The 14,910-nt window shown below is 42.4% G+C and overlaps 1 protein-coding gene across 1 annotated transcript in view; it reads left to right on the top strand.

Moving 5' to 3' along the window:
• The window catches only part of NSMAF (neutral sphingomyelinase activation associated factor), a 267,295-nt gene that overhangs the window by 174,554 nt on the left and 77,831 nt on the right, over positions 1-14,910 (top strand). Inside the window, exons 20-21 of the mRNA XM_029591349.1 lie at positions 1,322-1,361; positions 7,298-7,449. Coding sequence (XP_029447209.1) covers positions 1,322-1,361; positions 7,298-7,449 — 192 coding nt within the window. The remainder of the gene's footprint in view (positions 1-1,321; positions 1,362-7,297; positions 7,450-14,910) is intronic.

Here is a 14,910-nt window from a genome sequence, read left to right as displayed (position 1 = left end):
TTTGTTATAATACACTGTTGTGGTAAAGCTATGTCCTGTTAAAACTGTTTTTAATTTTGGTCCTGTACTTGCCATTGTAAGAAATGTTTTATAAACTGGGATAAGAAAGGGTATGATGAGTTATTTGAAAGTGTACACCTAAGGGGAGAAACTTCCTACGTTTTTCCACCCTTTTGAAAATAACACATGCTCATGCATGTTTTCCATTGTACATTGTTTATTGCATAATTTTCAGTTCTGAAAATATGGGCAAAATATGCCACTGTAATATTGATGTGATGAAATAATATACCAATTTGGGAAGGTTTATAGTGAGCTGTATACTTTGCAAGGAGGGAAGGCAGGTAGATGCTGATATTCAAAGAAAGGTTTATGCATCTAAGGGGCCGATACAATAAATATGCGCAGAAAGCATATTTCTTAACGACAAGTTTATCGGCGTCGGTTTTCCTAAATTCCGCACAGCCAGGGGGTTCAGGAAATGGACGCTTGTCAGTTGAGCATCCAATTCCTGCACCCGACTGCCAGTGTTTTTTTTTAACTTTATTTAATTTTGTTTTTCCTCCAGGAGGCAGTACAGAAAAGCAGTTTTTCTGCTTTTCTGTGCTGGTTTAAGGAGCGTTCAGCTATTAACGCTTGCTCTAGGCAGGCATTAATTTCTGATTGCTAAATATACGTCCGAGATGCACATTTTTTTTTTTTTGCATCGGGAGTGAATGCCTAATAGCCTCATTCACATGCATTTACATGTGATGAGCGCTATTAGATTTACTCTGCATTGGATTGAATAAGCGCACTGTATTGCATCGGCCCCCTAAGTTAGGTGAAAATTCAGTTGAATTTAGGGTCCTAGATTTTAGCCTGAAAATTCATCGAACTTTAGGCCTGCCATTGATTTCCTAGCACTGGAAATCAGCAGAAGCGCTAATTTGTCTGACCTGACCATGCCCATATTTGTGGAACCTAAATTTTGGCACTTAGCAGGGGAAATTCCTAAAGTTAGTCATCTAGATCTTTTGAATATGTTCCCCTTAGTGTCCATTGTCTCTAAACTTAGAATTCTTCAGTGCTAGAATTGCCATATTTTCATCCACTATTAAAACAGATGTATGCTAAACCAGACTAAAATCCCTGCTGAGATATCTGGCTAGGTATGATCACTAACTGTAGGTGTAAAATAACTGTATGGTCATGTTAAATAGTATAAGCTTTTTAAAGAGACTTTAAAAATGTCACAGTATAGAAGATAGAGCAAAGTGACAACATGAACTTTTAGTTTTCCAAATGTAGGCAAATCATTTTTTTTAATTCCTTTGTTCAGTGTTCCATCCGCTGACATATGAAGGCATCAACTTGGACAGGTAATTCAATACTTATAAAATCATCATTTTTGGAGGGGTATTATTTTTGGCTGCAATGATTAATTTTCCTTCAATAAGAAGGGCTGAATTAGACATGATCTGTTGATGACATCATCCAGCAGTACCGAACGGGCTTGTCTCTCCAAGCTAGTAGAGCTTTGAGCTCTACTGAGCATGTGCAGGAGTTTCAGTGCAACTGTTGCCTCGAGAGCCTCCTCTGTCTGTTTTTTGTCCATACAAAGCCTGGGCATGTACTCAATCTCTCCATATATTTTTTCCAGATTCCTTTAAAATTTTGTTTCTTTTCTTCAGTTTTCTTCATTTTAGTTGCCTTGCTGTCCTGCAGCACAATTTACATTACTTTTCAGTGTTACAAAATAAAAATAAATAATAGAAAATGCTGCCTCCTTGATATGACTGAAGAACATCTGTGGTATGATGAGGTCCCTTCTGGTATGATATCTCTGCTTGCTCCAGATATATTGGTAGATCTCTCAATGTTCTTTTCATTCTAGGGTGCAAAATCACAAAAGTCTTTCAGAAGTGGCATTGGGTCTATCCTACCGCAGTCCAGCATCATCTGCCTCTCTGGAAAATGAGTTGAGCAGGAGCTCCTCATTGACTCACCCATAGGCCTAAACCAAAGTCAAGGGTTTGAGGATCACAATTGCCCTGCATCAAGCTGAAACCTGGGTTGGAAATATAAGCCAACTTTGAACGGTACGCTGTTGGATGCATTCAACACTCTGCACATTGCTGAATGCACAGAGCGCATCAGAAGACACGCATAGTGCATCAATGCATGGCACTTTGAGGGATGTACTCAACACACGGCACATTGAGGGATGCCCTTGATGCACAGTGCATCAAGGGACTCACTTGACACAGGGTACACCGATGCACTCTGCACACCAAGGCACTTGAAGCACCAAAGCACTCAAAGCAAACAATGCATCGAGGCACTTGAAGCAAACAAAGCATCAAGTGTGATACACTAGACACAGGGGAAAGATGTAAGCAGGCCATTCTAGGCCACCAGCTGAATTGCTTATCTTATCTACACTTTTCAATTCCCACAGCCCTCATTCATTCGTTCTAAACTTGCTGGTGTGTTGGTTACTACCCTTAACCAATATGCCTTCAAACTGTTGATGCAACTCATTATTGCTCTCTGCTTTAACAGCAGGGGGAAAAAGCAAAAGGGGAATTAGTTTTGGACAGCAACCAACAAGGACATTGAATTTTATGGTCCAGGAAAACAAATAAGTATGGGGGTAACTTGCTGATGTGACTGTTACTACCCTTAACCAATAAACCTTATATTTGTGATGTAACTCCAACATTGCTCTCTGCTTCAATGGCAAGAGATAAGAGATAATGGAGAACTGGACTAAGACAGCAACCAACAAGGGTCCTGACTTTAACAGTTTGGGAAACTAAGTATGGAGGTAACTTGAACAGCATAGCAGTTGCTATCATTATAGGGGAGACCTGTATGGCACAGCTGATGCTACCATAAGCTTGCTGAGCAGACTGGATGGACCATTTGGTCCTTTTCTGCCATCATTTCTATGTTTTTATGTTTCTATAACTGGAAGCTCCTAATTAGACACACCAGCTCCCTCACTTCAAAAAAAAAAAAAAGGAAAAATCCTAAATTGGGTCAGAGAGCACATCAGTCAATCGAGCAAACTGCAGATAAAAAAAAAATTCTGCCTGTGTATTCAAAATGACAGAGTAACCCAATTCTTTTCAGTGTTGCTATAGTCTGCTTTGACAGGAGTCCCAGTATCACCCATCATGGTAAACATTTTCTCAGAACCCTTGATATGAGGGTCTTGGTCTTCTCAATCAGTCGCAGCAGAGTAAAACTGTTTAGCGAGAACTGACCTGGATTTTTCCCCTCTAAGGCAACCGGGGAGATACCCCCAGTTCACCTTCACCAACATTGGAGTTCCGGGTTAGTATACCCTTTCTTTCCTGACAGGGGTCCACAGATACACCTTCTGACCCAGGTACGGATATACTTGACATTGCACCGGAATACCTGTCATATTCAAGTTTTGTGGGACCAACAGGAAACCTTCAGCCCATTTTCTTGTGCATCCAAGACTTGCTAACATATTTGCTTACCTGCTATGATTTGGGCCTACCACACTACTGTTGAAAGTATACTCACCATCTTAGTGCCTTCCATGTACTCACAAAATCCCTTTCTGCTCACCCACTGATAACTGGCTTTTACCCTCAGCACAGCTATCTCCCCTTCCTGGTAACTTAAATGTTATACTTTTTATAGCCCATGGGGTCCCTTTCGGTTCATTTTGAAGGGTTTTCTTCAGTTTTTACAGGGAAAATGGCAATTCTCATAGAGTTACCTCACTTCCAAGAATCTGCAATTTTCAAGCTAATGTCTGCATAGGCCTGCATACAACTCTTTTCGTAATCGCGTCATCCTTGCCACTCTTCGTCCACAGGTTGTCTCAACTTTCCATATCAATCAATTCATCATGTTGTCTGCCCTTTCTTCTGAGACCTTGTGTCCAAGAGTGAGAGAGAATCCTTTATACCTTAGATTATAGTAATATCATCATTGAGTATAAGAAAAGACCTCACTTGCTTTGCTAGGCTTATCTGTTGATCACTTGTAATGCTTATTGACTTAATGTCAAAGCAATCTGTCATACAATGACCACTGGCATAGCAGAATGGGTTCAGCTCTGCTCCCTCTTAGCTAGATTGCAAAGAACAGCCTTGGTCGAATCTTATCAGCTCAGAGCTATGACTTCTATAGGGGCCCTTCTTACAGTGGTAACCTTTCAAGAATTTTCAGAAAGCTGTACCTTGATCGTCAGTTCCTAGAGGAAAAATCCATAAATTGCTATTAATTATTAAGCAATAGTAGCTTGAGATTTATTTAATGTTTGGGTACTTGCCAGGTACTTGTGATTTGGATTGGCCACTGTTGGAAACAGGATACTGGGCTTGATGGACCCTTGGTCTGACCCAGTATGGCAATTCTTAAGTTATGTTCTTATATGTTCCATTACTGACAGTACCTGTGGACAAGCAGTTTTGCTTCACCTTTTCTTGTGGTAGTCTGTTCTCCATGAAGGAGTCCAGGTTGCTTCCTAAGTAAATGCTCTGCTGCAATCCTCAGCTTGGGACTACCCACAGATCATGTCTAATTCAGCCCTGCTTATTGATGGAAAAAAGCAATGTTACTTACCGTAAACTGTGTTTTCCTTAGATAGGATGAATTAGACATGAGATGCCTGCCTGCCTTCCTGGACAGTTGACTACCTAGATATATATATACACATATATTAGCTTTGTAATATAGAATGAGTAGGCTCTCGAGGCAACAGTCACATGGGAACTATCACACATGCTCAGTAGAACTCAAAGTTCTACTGGCTTGGAGAGAGAAGTCTGTTTTATGCCACTGGATGACGTCACCCACAGATCATGTCTAATTCATCCTGCAAACATGTTTTTCCTGTCTGGCTTCTGAAAATCATAGGGGATGACCAGACTTTGAGGCAACTCATATCTGAGTTAGTACCGCTACTATTGTATAATACCATATTACATTTCTGAAGCCTTATCTTATTAAAATTGGACTTTGCAGTGGCTAACTGAAGCATGTTTCATTCATGATTTTTGACTTGCCAGTGGTGTGCACCTTTGCTACTGAACTAGCTATAGTGGTAGTGTTATTTTTATTATATATGCAGCCACTGAATTACAATTGTGGGGGCTGGATGGCTCAGAGAAATGGCCACACCATCACAGAGCCTTTTACCCTCAACCTACTAATACAAACACCAACTATGCTGATCAATGTAAAATGAGATGGAGATTTCAGTGTAGGTTCAGGGACTACAGCAAAAGCATTCACATTTCGGCTCCTGTGAATTTGTGAATTTTGCTTCACACCTCATCACTGACTTGAAATAAGGACATGATAAAAGGAGATCTTACAATGTTGCATATATGATTGGGAGTAAGGCCAATGATATAAAAGTGGATTTTAAAATTGTTATGAATGGTAAGATGCAAAGCTTTGCGATAAAACCACAAAGGTTCCTAGTGCTGGGGAATCAAGAGGCATGATAATTTTAAAATCCTACTATTCATTCTCACTTTTATTACAAGGACCATTTTTTCAAAGTTATTTTGCCAGATAAACTGGCCTGGTTTAAAATTGTCCTCATAGAAGCTAAAGAGTACATATGGAGTTCACAATTTATGTACTAAGGATGTAAATATCATTAAAAAAATTAACTATTTAAACTACTGAAATGTAAACAGATAACCATTTAAACAATAAATACATGGAAGAGCTAACTATGGCTGCAGGGGTAGGGAGAGATAGGAGAAGCAGTTAGTTTAACTGTCACATCCTTCATGACATTTGCCCTTCCTCTTCCTAGTTGTGACCATCTTAACTGGCCCCAGTGTCCCTTTCTCACCTCGGTGGTATCTGCCAGATGGGGCTGCTGAGAAGTGGACTCCACCGATAGGTCTGACATGCCACTTGTTTCCCAGCTCCAGCAGACAGTGACTTTTACTTTCTCCATTTCTTAACAATGTTTCTGACAGCTGAAATTGCTATTTGAAAGCATTTAGTGATTTTTAATTGCTTTCCCTTGCCTTATAAAAGTAAATTATCTTTATTTACAAATGTTTGGACAGCTGCTTTTTAGAGGAGCCCATGGTTATTAAAAGTAGACAGAACAATGGCAACCTGAATGGTTAGAATGGTCAGAGTATTTGTCCAATTATGGAATTTTCACCTAATTGAAAGTCTAATGGGTCAATCAACATTTTGGGCCACAGTAACAATTTTTTTTAAAGTAGTAATGAATCAACTGGAAGAGTGTTCAGACTTTTACACATGCCATATTCACACTTATTATTTTAAATCTGTTACAATCAGCAAATAGTAATTTTGCATTAAAATTGCTGAAAAATGTGGTGTTTTAACTTTGTACCATATAGAGATTGTGTCAGCTTCTGTTCACATAGAGATTCATTGAAACATACAATTTAACCTGGGGTTCCTAAATGTTTACATTCAACTGTATGTACTCTGATGTCCATATTCTAAGAATTTATGCAGCTTAACATTTGGAGTTAGCTAGAAAATCCCCAATGTTTTAAATTCCTCCCCCACCTCCTGCTCACTGCCTAAATTTTGTCCGGGCAAATTGTTGCCTGCAACAAAATTTTCCTAAACAAACAGAAGTGGCACTGGAGGTATTCTTAGAGTGCGGCTCCTCTTTGTTCGGGCAGCACTGATATTCCACACTGCTCAGGCAAAGCTACCCAGTAACATTTTGTCTGGATAAATAGCTATCCTAAAGCTAGCCAGATACTTCTAGACTGGATAAATGGCCAATATTCGGATAAAGTTAACTGGGAAATACTTGTTCAATTATCTAGTGATCACCAGCTGAATATGGCCCTCTTTCTCTTAGCTGGGATAGAAATTGGAAAGGCATGTGAATTAGTTCTTAAACTGATAACTAGTGAGTAAAAGCTCCAGATGCTTTTTGGTTTGGGCCTTTCTCATCAGCGTGACAATGAATGGCTGTGAAAGAAGCCTCAATGTGATTAGATGTGTGAAGAAAGAGAAGACTGTTAGGTTGCCCCCCTCCCCTCCCCCAAAAAAAAAAAATCCTCAATCCTATTGGTTGCTATCATTTTGAAGCTGCTGCACAATCAGTAACTGAAACATACTGATACTTGAACTAGTGCAAGACCTTTTCTAAACAGTGCTGTAATATGGCTTGCATAGTTTGTACTCAAGAGAAAGAGTTCATTATCTGTGACTTCCATGACCACAAACTTTAGTTTGTGGTTAAAATTTCAGTCTAAATTATTTACAACACATATTGCTACATCAAAATTGTTTTATTTATTATTTGAAGTATTGAAGACACCAATCAGAAAATAGCTATATTGACACAAATCCTGGAATTTGGACAGACACCAAAACAGTTGTTTACGAAGCCTCATCCATGGAAAATATCACCAAAGTTTATGTCCAGGTCATCCAGCCACAATAGGATTGAATCTCCAGGTAACATACATTCACTGCTGTCAATATTTCTTATTACAATATTCCTTGGGAAGAACTGTACCTATAGTAGATGCCTTGATATCTGTGTTATTTAAAGTAGTTCAATTTAAACGTTTCAAACACATTTAAAAAGAGCTTCAAACTGTAGGCTCTTCTTTTAAAATTTCAGCACAGGGAACACATTTAAAATAAAAATAGTAGTCTGATCTGCCTTCCTGTCTTGCATGCATAATCCATTATAATACATTCTGTAGTACAGACTCCATCAAATTAGGATAAAATGTTTGAATCCTCCACAGTAGCTGAGTTTTTTTTGTTTTTTATTTTTTATAATTTACAAAATGGAAGAAAACTATAGTAGATAGAAGTACTGGGCTCTGAAATTTTGAGGCTCCTGAACATAAATACTAAGTAAGTAAATTAAACAAAATATTGTTGCTTTTTCCCACTGTTTGTGCCTTGACAAGAAATTGCTGTCTTATTCTAGGATCTTCATAGGTTGTAATATATTTTTCCTCTGCTTTCAGGCAAGCCAGTCCACACAAGTGGGTTATACACACCAACCGCAAATGGAGAAGGATATCAACTGACTTGCTGATGTCACACTCATATAGCACTGCGTTGTCATCAGCATGCCAGTATTCTCCGTCTCCAGCAGATGATGGGCATGCATGCTGTTTCTGAGCACGTAGGTCTGTCAGGATTGAGGCAGGCCAGGGTGCGCCTGAAATGATAGCAAAGGCTTCCTTCTTCAGTTGAGTTCAGCCCATTAGCACAACCAGGTGCAGGGGGAAGTCAAGAGGAGAAGGTGGACAGCCCTCTTCCTCTAGACAGAGATGTGCTGATTTCCAGAAGGCTAAGGCAGCCTTGGTTTTGATCTTGTCTCTACCTGCTTTCTGTGTTTCTCCCCTTTGAGTCTGTTTTCTCCCCCTCTAAGCCTTCCTCTCTTTTTCGATTCCTCTTGCTGCAGTAAGCAAGGTCATGGGAACAGTTTATTTTTCCTTATACCGGCTCTGTCTTTAAGCTTGTGAATCTGCCAGGAGGACACTAAAAGAAAAAAAAGAAAGAGAAGCACAGGCGTGACTGCACGATTACAGTCTTAGGAGCTCTGACCGCATGATTGCAGAGAGTGATTGAGAGCAGCGTTGGTTGGCAGCAGTCTCAGTGTCTTAAGGGGGAAGGCTCGAACTACAGGAGGAGAGTGCTCAGCCAGCATTTTACTGTTGTGGCAGGTCGGGCCACGTTTTGAGGCAAAAAGATGACGCCGCGTAGTCAACGCAAGAAAAAGCCCACGCTGTGTTCTTCCTGCAATTTAAGATCTGTGCAAGCAGGTAGCACTCTTTTTTTTTCTGTGTTTTAAGTGTGTAGCTGCTTGGAGGGAGGTCTGTAAAAGGAATTTGCCTCTGTGGAGGAATCTCAATCTCAGGCCAAAGATCCAAGACAGGAATTCCCCCATGCAGGGAAGACCTTGTCTGAGACCGCCATAGACAGAGAAGAAATGAATCCTCCTCCTCTGTTACCTATTCCTCCACAACCCATAGAGGTTTGTTCCAGCATGGCTTTACCTGCTTCCCTAGTTCCTTGGATGGATTTATCCTTCCCTTCCTTGATTTAGTTTTTCAAGGGGTTTCAAAACTTTTGTATGGGTCGAGCAGCAGCATGGTATGGGTCTGCAGCGCATCCCCCACCGGCTCTACCTCCCGGAGCTGAAAACACTCTGTTGCCGCATATTCTCCTTCCCTGCGGGACAGGTCACAAGTCAGAAGGGATAGGAACCGGAATGAAGTTGATGATCCAAAGGAATCCAAGGACTCCTTGAATGTTTTCTGGACATCCCCAGCAGGGGCTGTGGAAATGGATTTGAAGGTTGATGAGATCCCTTCTGGGGGGAGGGGGAGGGCACAGATCTATCTTGCGGCTTTCCCATAGAGATGAATTAGCAAGTTTGATTGCCAGTCACTCTACAGCTGGATAAGGAGGATCCTATTATGGTCAGCCTGCGGAAGGTATTCTGTCTTTTCCTTCTGCATGAAGCGGAATAGGAGCATATGGATTTAGAATGGGTAACTCCTTGGCAGGTATGTACCTCTGGATCCTCAAATGAGAGAACAGTTTTGCTTCCTGAGTGTGGATGCTTTGGTGTGCTTCGCCACTAAGAGGACCACCATTCTGGTAGAGGGCAGAGCTGCTCTCAAAGATGTCCAGGATCATAGGATGGAGGCCATGCTGAAGCAGGCCTTTGAGGCTGTGATCATGAATTTACAAAACCCTGCTTATTGTTGTATTGGGGCATACACAGGTTTGCGTTTATTGCAGGAAGTGCAAGAGGATCTGGGACAGAATGGTCCATTCCTCGTGTCCTGGGCAGCCTTTCTGGCAGAAGTGGGCTATAGCTATGGCTTAGGCTGCGGCTCGTGGTATCACCTATCTTGTGGTGATTCTTTGTCTTCTTTGGTGCGTAACAGGTCAGCAGACTCTATTGCAAAGTCAAATTTGATGACACTGCCTTTACCGGGCCCCTTCTGTTTGGTGAAAAGTTAGAAAAAATTATTAATAAGTTGGGGGAGATTCAAAGATTTCTTGCTTACTGGAGGTTAGGAGACTACATGATCCTCCTACTCCAGGGGCTGTTTTCATGACTCCAGAAGATTTCAGTCTAATAGAGGATCTGGGGGTCAGAGGTCTCACTCGTTCAGTAAGTCACAGTCCTTTCAGTCCAAGAAGCCAGGTAAGGACAGGGTCTCTACTGCAGGAGCTTCCAGAACCTCGCAATGACATTTTGGGGGTCCTTCCTCAGGTATCAGAGATAGGTGACATCTTTTCTCTATGTGGTCAGATATGGTTCCATTCTAGAGTTTGTAATACCGGTTCCACATGCCTTTATGGTTTCCCATCCATTCCACAAACAAAAAAATAAAAAGCAGCTGATTGCATTAAGGGACTACTCTTTATACAGTATGTCTTCTAATGGCTTATGCACACAAGTCCATGTTTCAAAGGATCAAGAAGGTATGGGTCGTTATTCCTTTCAGCCTATACTAGATCTTAAGTGGGTTAACAAATTTCTAAGGGTGACCCATTTCAGAATGGAAACCTTGCAGTCAGTGATCATGGTGGTGCAGAAAGGAGAATTTCTCAGGTCTCTAGACCTGACAAAAGCTTATCTGCACAGTTCAGTTTGGAAGGAACATCAGCATTTCTATGCTTCACAGTGCTTGGTCACTGTTACCAATTTCTGGCTCTGCCATTTGATTTGACTACAACCTTCTCAAAGGTAATGGTTGGTGTGGCGGCTGCACTTCGCAGGGATGCATCTTGGTCCATCCTTATATGGATGACTTCTTGGTCAAGGCCAAGTCCAGTGCCGAGAATCAAACAGTTTTCACAAGAACTTGGATGGGTAGTCATCCTATCCAAGAGTAGTTTACAACCCTCTCAGACTATGGAGTATTTGGGAGCTTAGTTTGATACAGCTCGGGGCAAAGTCTTTCTGCCAGAGCAGCGGATCCAGAAGCTTTGGAGACAAATTAGAGCCTTGCGGGCAATGAACTGGCATTACCTAAAGGTTCTGGGATCTATGGCGGTGGCGCTGGGTTTGGTCCTGTGGGCCCGAGCATTCATATGTTCTCTTCAGAGGTATTTGCTCTCTCAGTGGAGTCTTGAGTCTCATGAGTATATGTTGAGATTGTATCTCCCTGTAGTGGTGAAACAGGAGTTGTTTTGGTGGTTATAGAGGGATCATTTGCTGAAAGGAATGAACTTTGTGAACCCCAAATGGATAATGATGACCACGGATGCAAATCTCTAAGTTTGGGGAGCTCACTGCTAGCAGCTATTAGTGCAGGGTCAGTGGTTTCCTGAGGAGGTGAATTGGTCCATCAGTTGTCTTGAGGCCCAAGCAATTTAGTTGGCACTTCTGAGATTTGCAGACTGACTACTGAGAAAGGCTGTATGATGTTGAACAGTGCCATGCTGGTAGCCTCTGTAGATCATCAGGGAGGAACCTGGAGTCAGCAGGTATCTCTGGAAATGGAAATGCTTCTTTCATGTGAGAAACAACATCTTAAAGCTCTATAGGCATCTCACATGGCGGGAGCAGATCAGATTTGATGATGAGCAGTACAGATGTGAAGGTGGAGCGCTTTTACAAACACAGATGGGATTCTTGAGCATTCACAGTGGATATCCTAGTGCAAACATGGCCATGGAAAGATCTGTATGTTTTTCCTCCATGGCCAATGGTGGACAGGCTGCTTCACCCAAGCTTGGTTCTAGTTTTGCCAGACTGGCCTCAGAGTCCTTGGTATGTGGATCTTTGGTGGCTGCTAGTTGACAGTCCTTTCCATTTGCCAATGCACAAGGATTTGGTGCATCAAGGTCCAGTTCTCCATGACAGTCCCAATCAGTTTTGTCTTATGGTTTGGCCCTTGAGAGAGCTAAAATGGGGTTATTGGATGGCAGTAGTGAGCACTATGTTGCAAGCTCAAAACGTTTCTATGCTGTTGATGTACGTACATGTCTAGAGGATTTTTGAGCATTGGTGTCTGGAGCAGCAGTGTGTCCCCACCAGAACAGCAATTCCCTTGATTCTGGAATTTCTGCGGGAAGGTTTGTGTAAGGGGTTGGCGTTTAGTATGCTAAAGGTGCAGGTGGCAACATTGGTCTGTTACAGGGGTCTAGTTCAAGGAAGACTACTCTCTTCACATCTGGATGTGTCCAGATTTCTGAAGGGTATTAAGCATATTCGACTGCCACTATGCATACCTGTACCATTTTGGGAACTAAATCTAGTGCGAGTTTTTTGTAGGTCCCACACTCTGTCCTCTTTTGGCAGCTCCCTTTGAATTTGTTAACCATGAAAATAATGTTCTTTGTCACTCTATGTTCAGCACAGCAGATTTCAGAATTGCAAGTTCTCTATTGTCAAGAGTCCTTTGTAGTGATTCCGCCAACAAGACGCAAATTAGGACTGTACCGTCCTTTTTGCCCAAAGTTGTATCAGATTTTTCATTTGAACAGTCCATGTCATTACAGTCATTGGCTAGGACAGCGGATGAGGAAGAATTTCAGAGGTTGCATTCTTTGGATGCAAGGAGATATCTGTTGTGTTATCTTAACAATACCAAGAACTTTGGGGAAATGGATCATCACTTCATCCTTCATGGGGGAGTGAAGAAAGAAAAGCAGCTTGGCAGCCGAGCCTGAGCGAAGAGGGAGCCATTCGGTGAGGAAAAGAACTTTGAAACTCCCGCCCCGTTTGACGTCATCTGAGGGGACAGCGCCTACAAAATCGGCACGTTGAGACGCCCAGGCTACAGCCGAGCCTGAGCGAGGAGGGAGCCATTCGGTGAGGAAAAGAACTTTGAAACTCCCGCCCCATTTGACGTCATCTGAGGGGACAGCGCCTACAAAATCGGCACGTTGAGACGCCCAGGCTGCAGCCGAGCCTGAGCGAGGAGGGAGCCATTCGGTGAGGAAAAGAACTTTGAAACTCCCGCCCCGTTTGAAGTCATCTGAGGGGACAGCGCCTACAAAATCGGTGCGTTGAGACGCCCAGGCTGCAGCCGAGCCTGAGCGAGGAGGGAGCCATTCGGTGAGGAAAAGAACTTTGAAACTCCCGCCCCGTTTGACGTCATCTGAGGGGACAGCGCCTACAAAATCGGCGCGTTGAGACGCCCAGGCTGCAGCCGAGCCTGAGCGAGGAGGGAGCCATTCGGTGAGGAAAAGAACTTTGAAACTCCCGCCCCGTTTGACGTCATCTGAGGGGACAGCGCCTACAAAATCGGCGCATTGAGACGCCCAGGCTGCAGCTGAGCCTGAGCGAGGAGGGAGCCATTCGGTGAGGAAAAGAACTTTGAAACTCCCGCCCCATTTGACGTCATCTGAGGGGACAGCGCCTACAAAATCGGCGCTCCACGGCGCACCGCAGCCGCCGGCGCACTGCCAAAGCCGCGCGCGCCTAAGGGGCGCGCGCGGCTTTGTCCGGCTTCGTCCGGCGCGGGACGGAAGGGCGACCAACCTCTGCCGGGCTCATCTGCCACTGAGGCTCTGACATCACAGTTGTTTAGCACATAGCGTTTCCTGAAGTAAGTGACTTTTTGATTATTATGCCTCCTAAATGCAAGGGGAGGGTAAGGGTTTACCCCCCGGCACCCCTCCCCTCGCCTATACAACAGGAAATAGTACGCTATATGTCTAATGTAGCTCTGAAAACTCCAGTTGCCAAAGACTCTGCAGACTCAGTATTTGGGGGAGAAAATACTGGGACACTAGACGAGGCATCACTGAGTCCTAATCTGAGACTTCCACCGAAACAGAGGGAAAGTGATGCATCTACCGGCAGTATAAAAGAACTAACAACACCCAATGAAACCAGGGTTAACCTGGTTGAAGTGGGTGAGAACCCCTCAGCTACGGGAGGCATGGATCTAGAGGTTATGCCAGCCCGTTTAACAACAGTACCATCGTTGAATGAGACTGGGGGGGATATTCTTGCTACCGGAAGTGAAGCAATTGAGATCATAGCACGCCCTCAGGTGGTTACATTAGATCTGTTGTGGGATCTGATGACTAAAATGAATGCCAATATGAAAGGGTTGGAGAAAAAGATTGATAACATGGCTGGGAATAATCTTCAGGATGTAACAGCAATTAAGGAGGAAGTAAAAAAGTCTGTTGAAAGAATTCAAAAACTAGAAGATTTGGAGAAAAAGAATCAGGAGTTCCATGTTGTAGTTGTGAAGGATAGAGAATATATGTATAGACGTTTGGAAACCTATGAAAACAACTCTAAACGATTAAATTTAAGACTGTTAAATTTTCCTAGGGTGGTTGGGCAAACGCCCATGGAAACTTTACAACAGTTTCTTCAGGAAGTTCTATTATTTCCAACAGGAGAAATACCTGTAATAAATGCATGTTATTTCTTGCCTAAAAAGAACCCTGTAGTAAATACTTTAGAGTTGCCGTTCCAAGGTAACCTATCAAATTTTTTGGAGAATTCAGAAAGAATAATAGATAGGGGGGTATTGTTAGTTACTTTTCAAAGTTTCCTAGACCTTAATAAGGTAATGAAAAAATATTTTGCTGCCTACCCTATCACCTTTTGTGAAAATACGGTGAAAATTTTCCCGGATTTATCATATCCTACACAACAAAAGAGAAAAGAGTTTTTGCAATTCCGGCAGGAAGTAATTAATCTGGGATATTCTTACACCCTGAAATTCCCATGCAAATGTATGCTTAAAAAAGAACAGGATGTATTTATATTTTTCTTGCCCGAGCAATTAAAGAATTTTATCGAGCAAAGGAGGATAGTCACATCATCCCCACTTTCTAATGAATAGAAGAAATATAGTCAGAGCTTAACTGTGAATGAAATTAATTGAAGAGATAATCTTAATTTGTTTAAGTAAACTCCCATATTCTTGAAGCCTCAGTTAAGTTTGTTGATGGGTAAAT

Source organism: Rhinatrema bivittatum, chromosome 2 (assembly GCF_901001135.1).
Source record: "Rhinatrema bivittatum chromosome 2, aRhiBiv1.1, whole genome shotgun sequence".
Classification (NCBI taxonomy): Eukaryota; Metazoa; Chordata; class Amphibia; order Gymnophiona; family Rhinatrematidae; genus Rhinatrema; species Rhinatrema bivittatum.
Note: the sequence above shows the minus strand (reverse complement) of the source record. Positions and strands in the feature narration are given on the sequence as shown.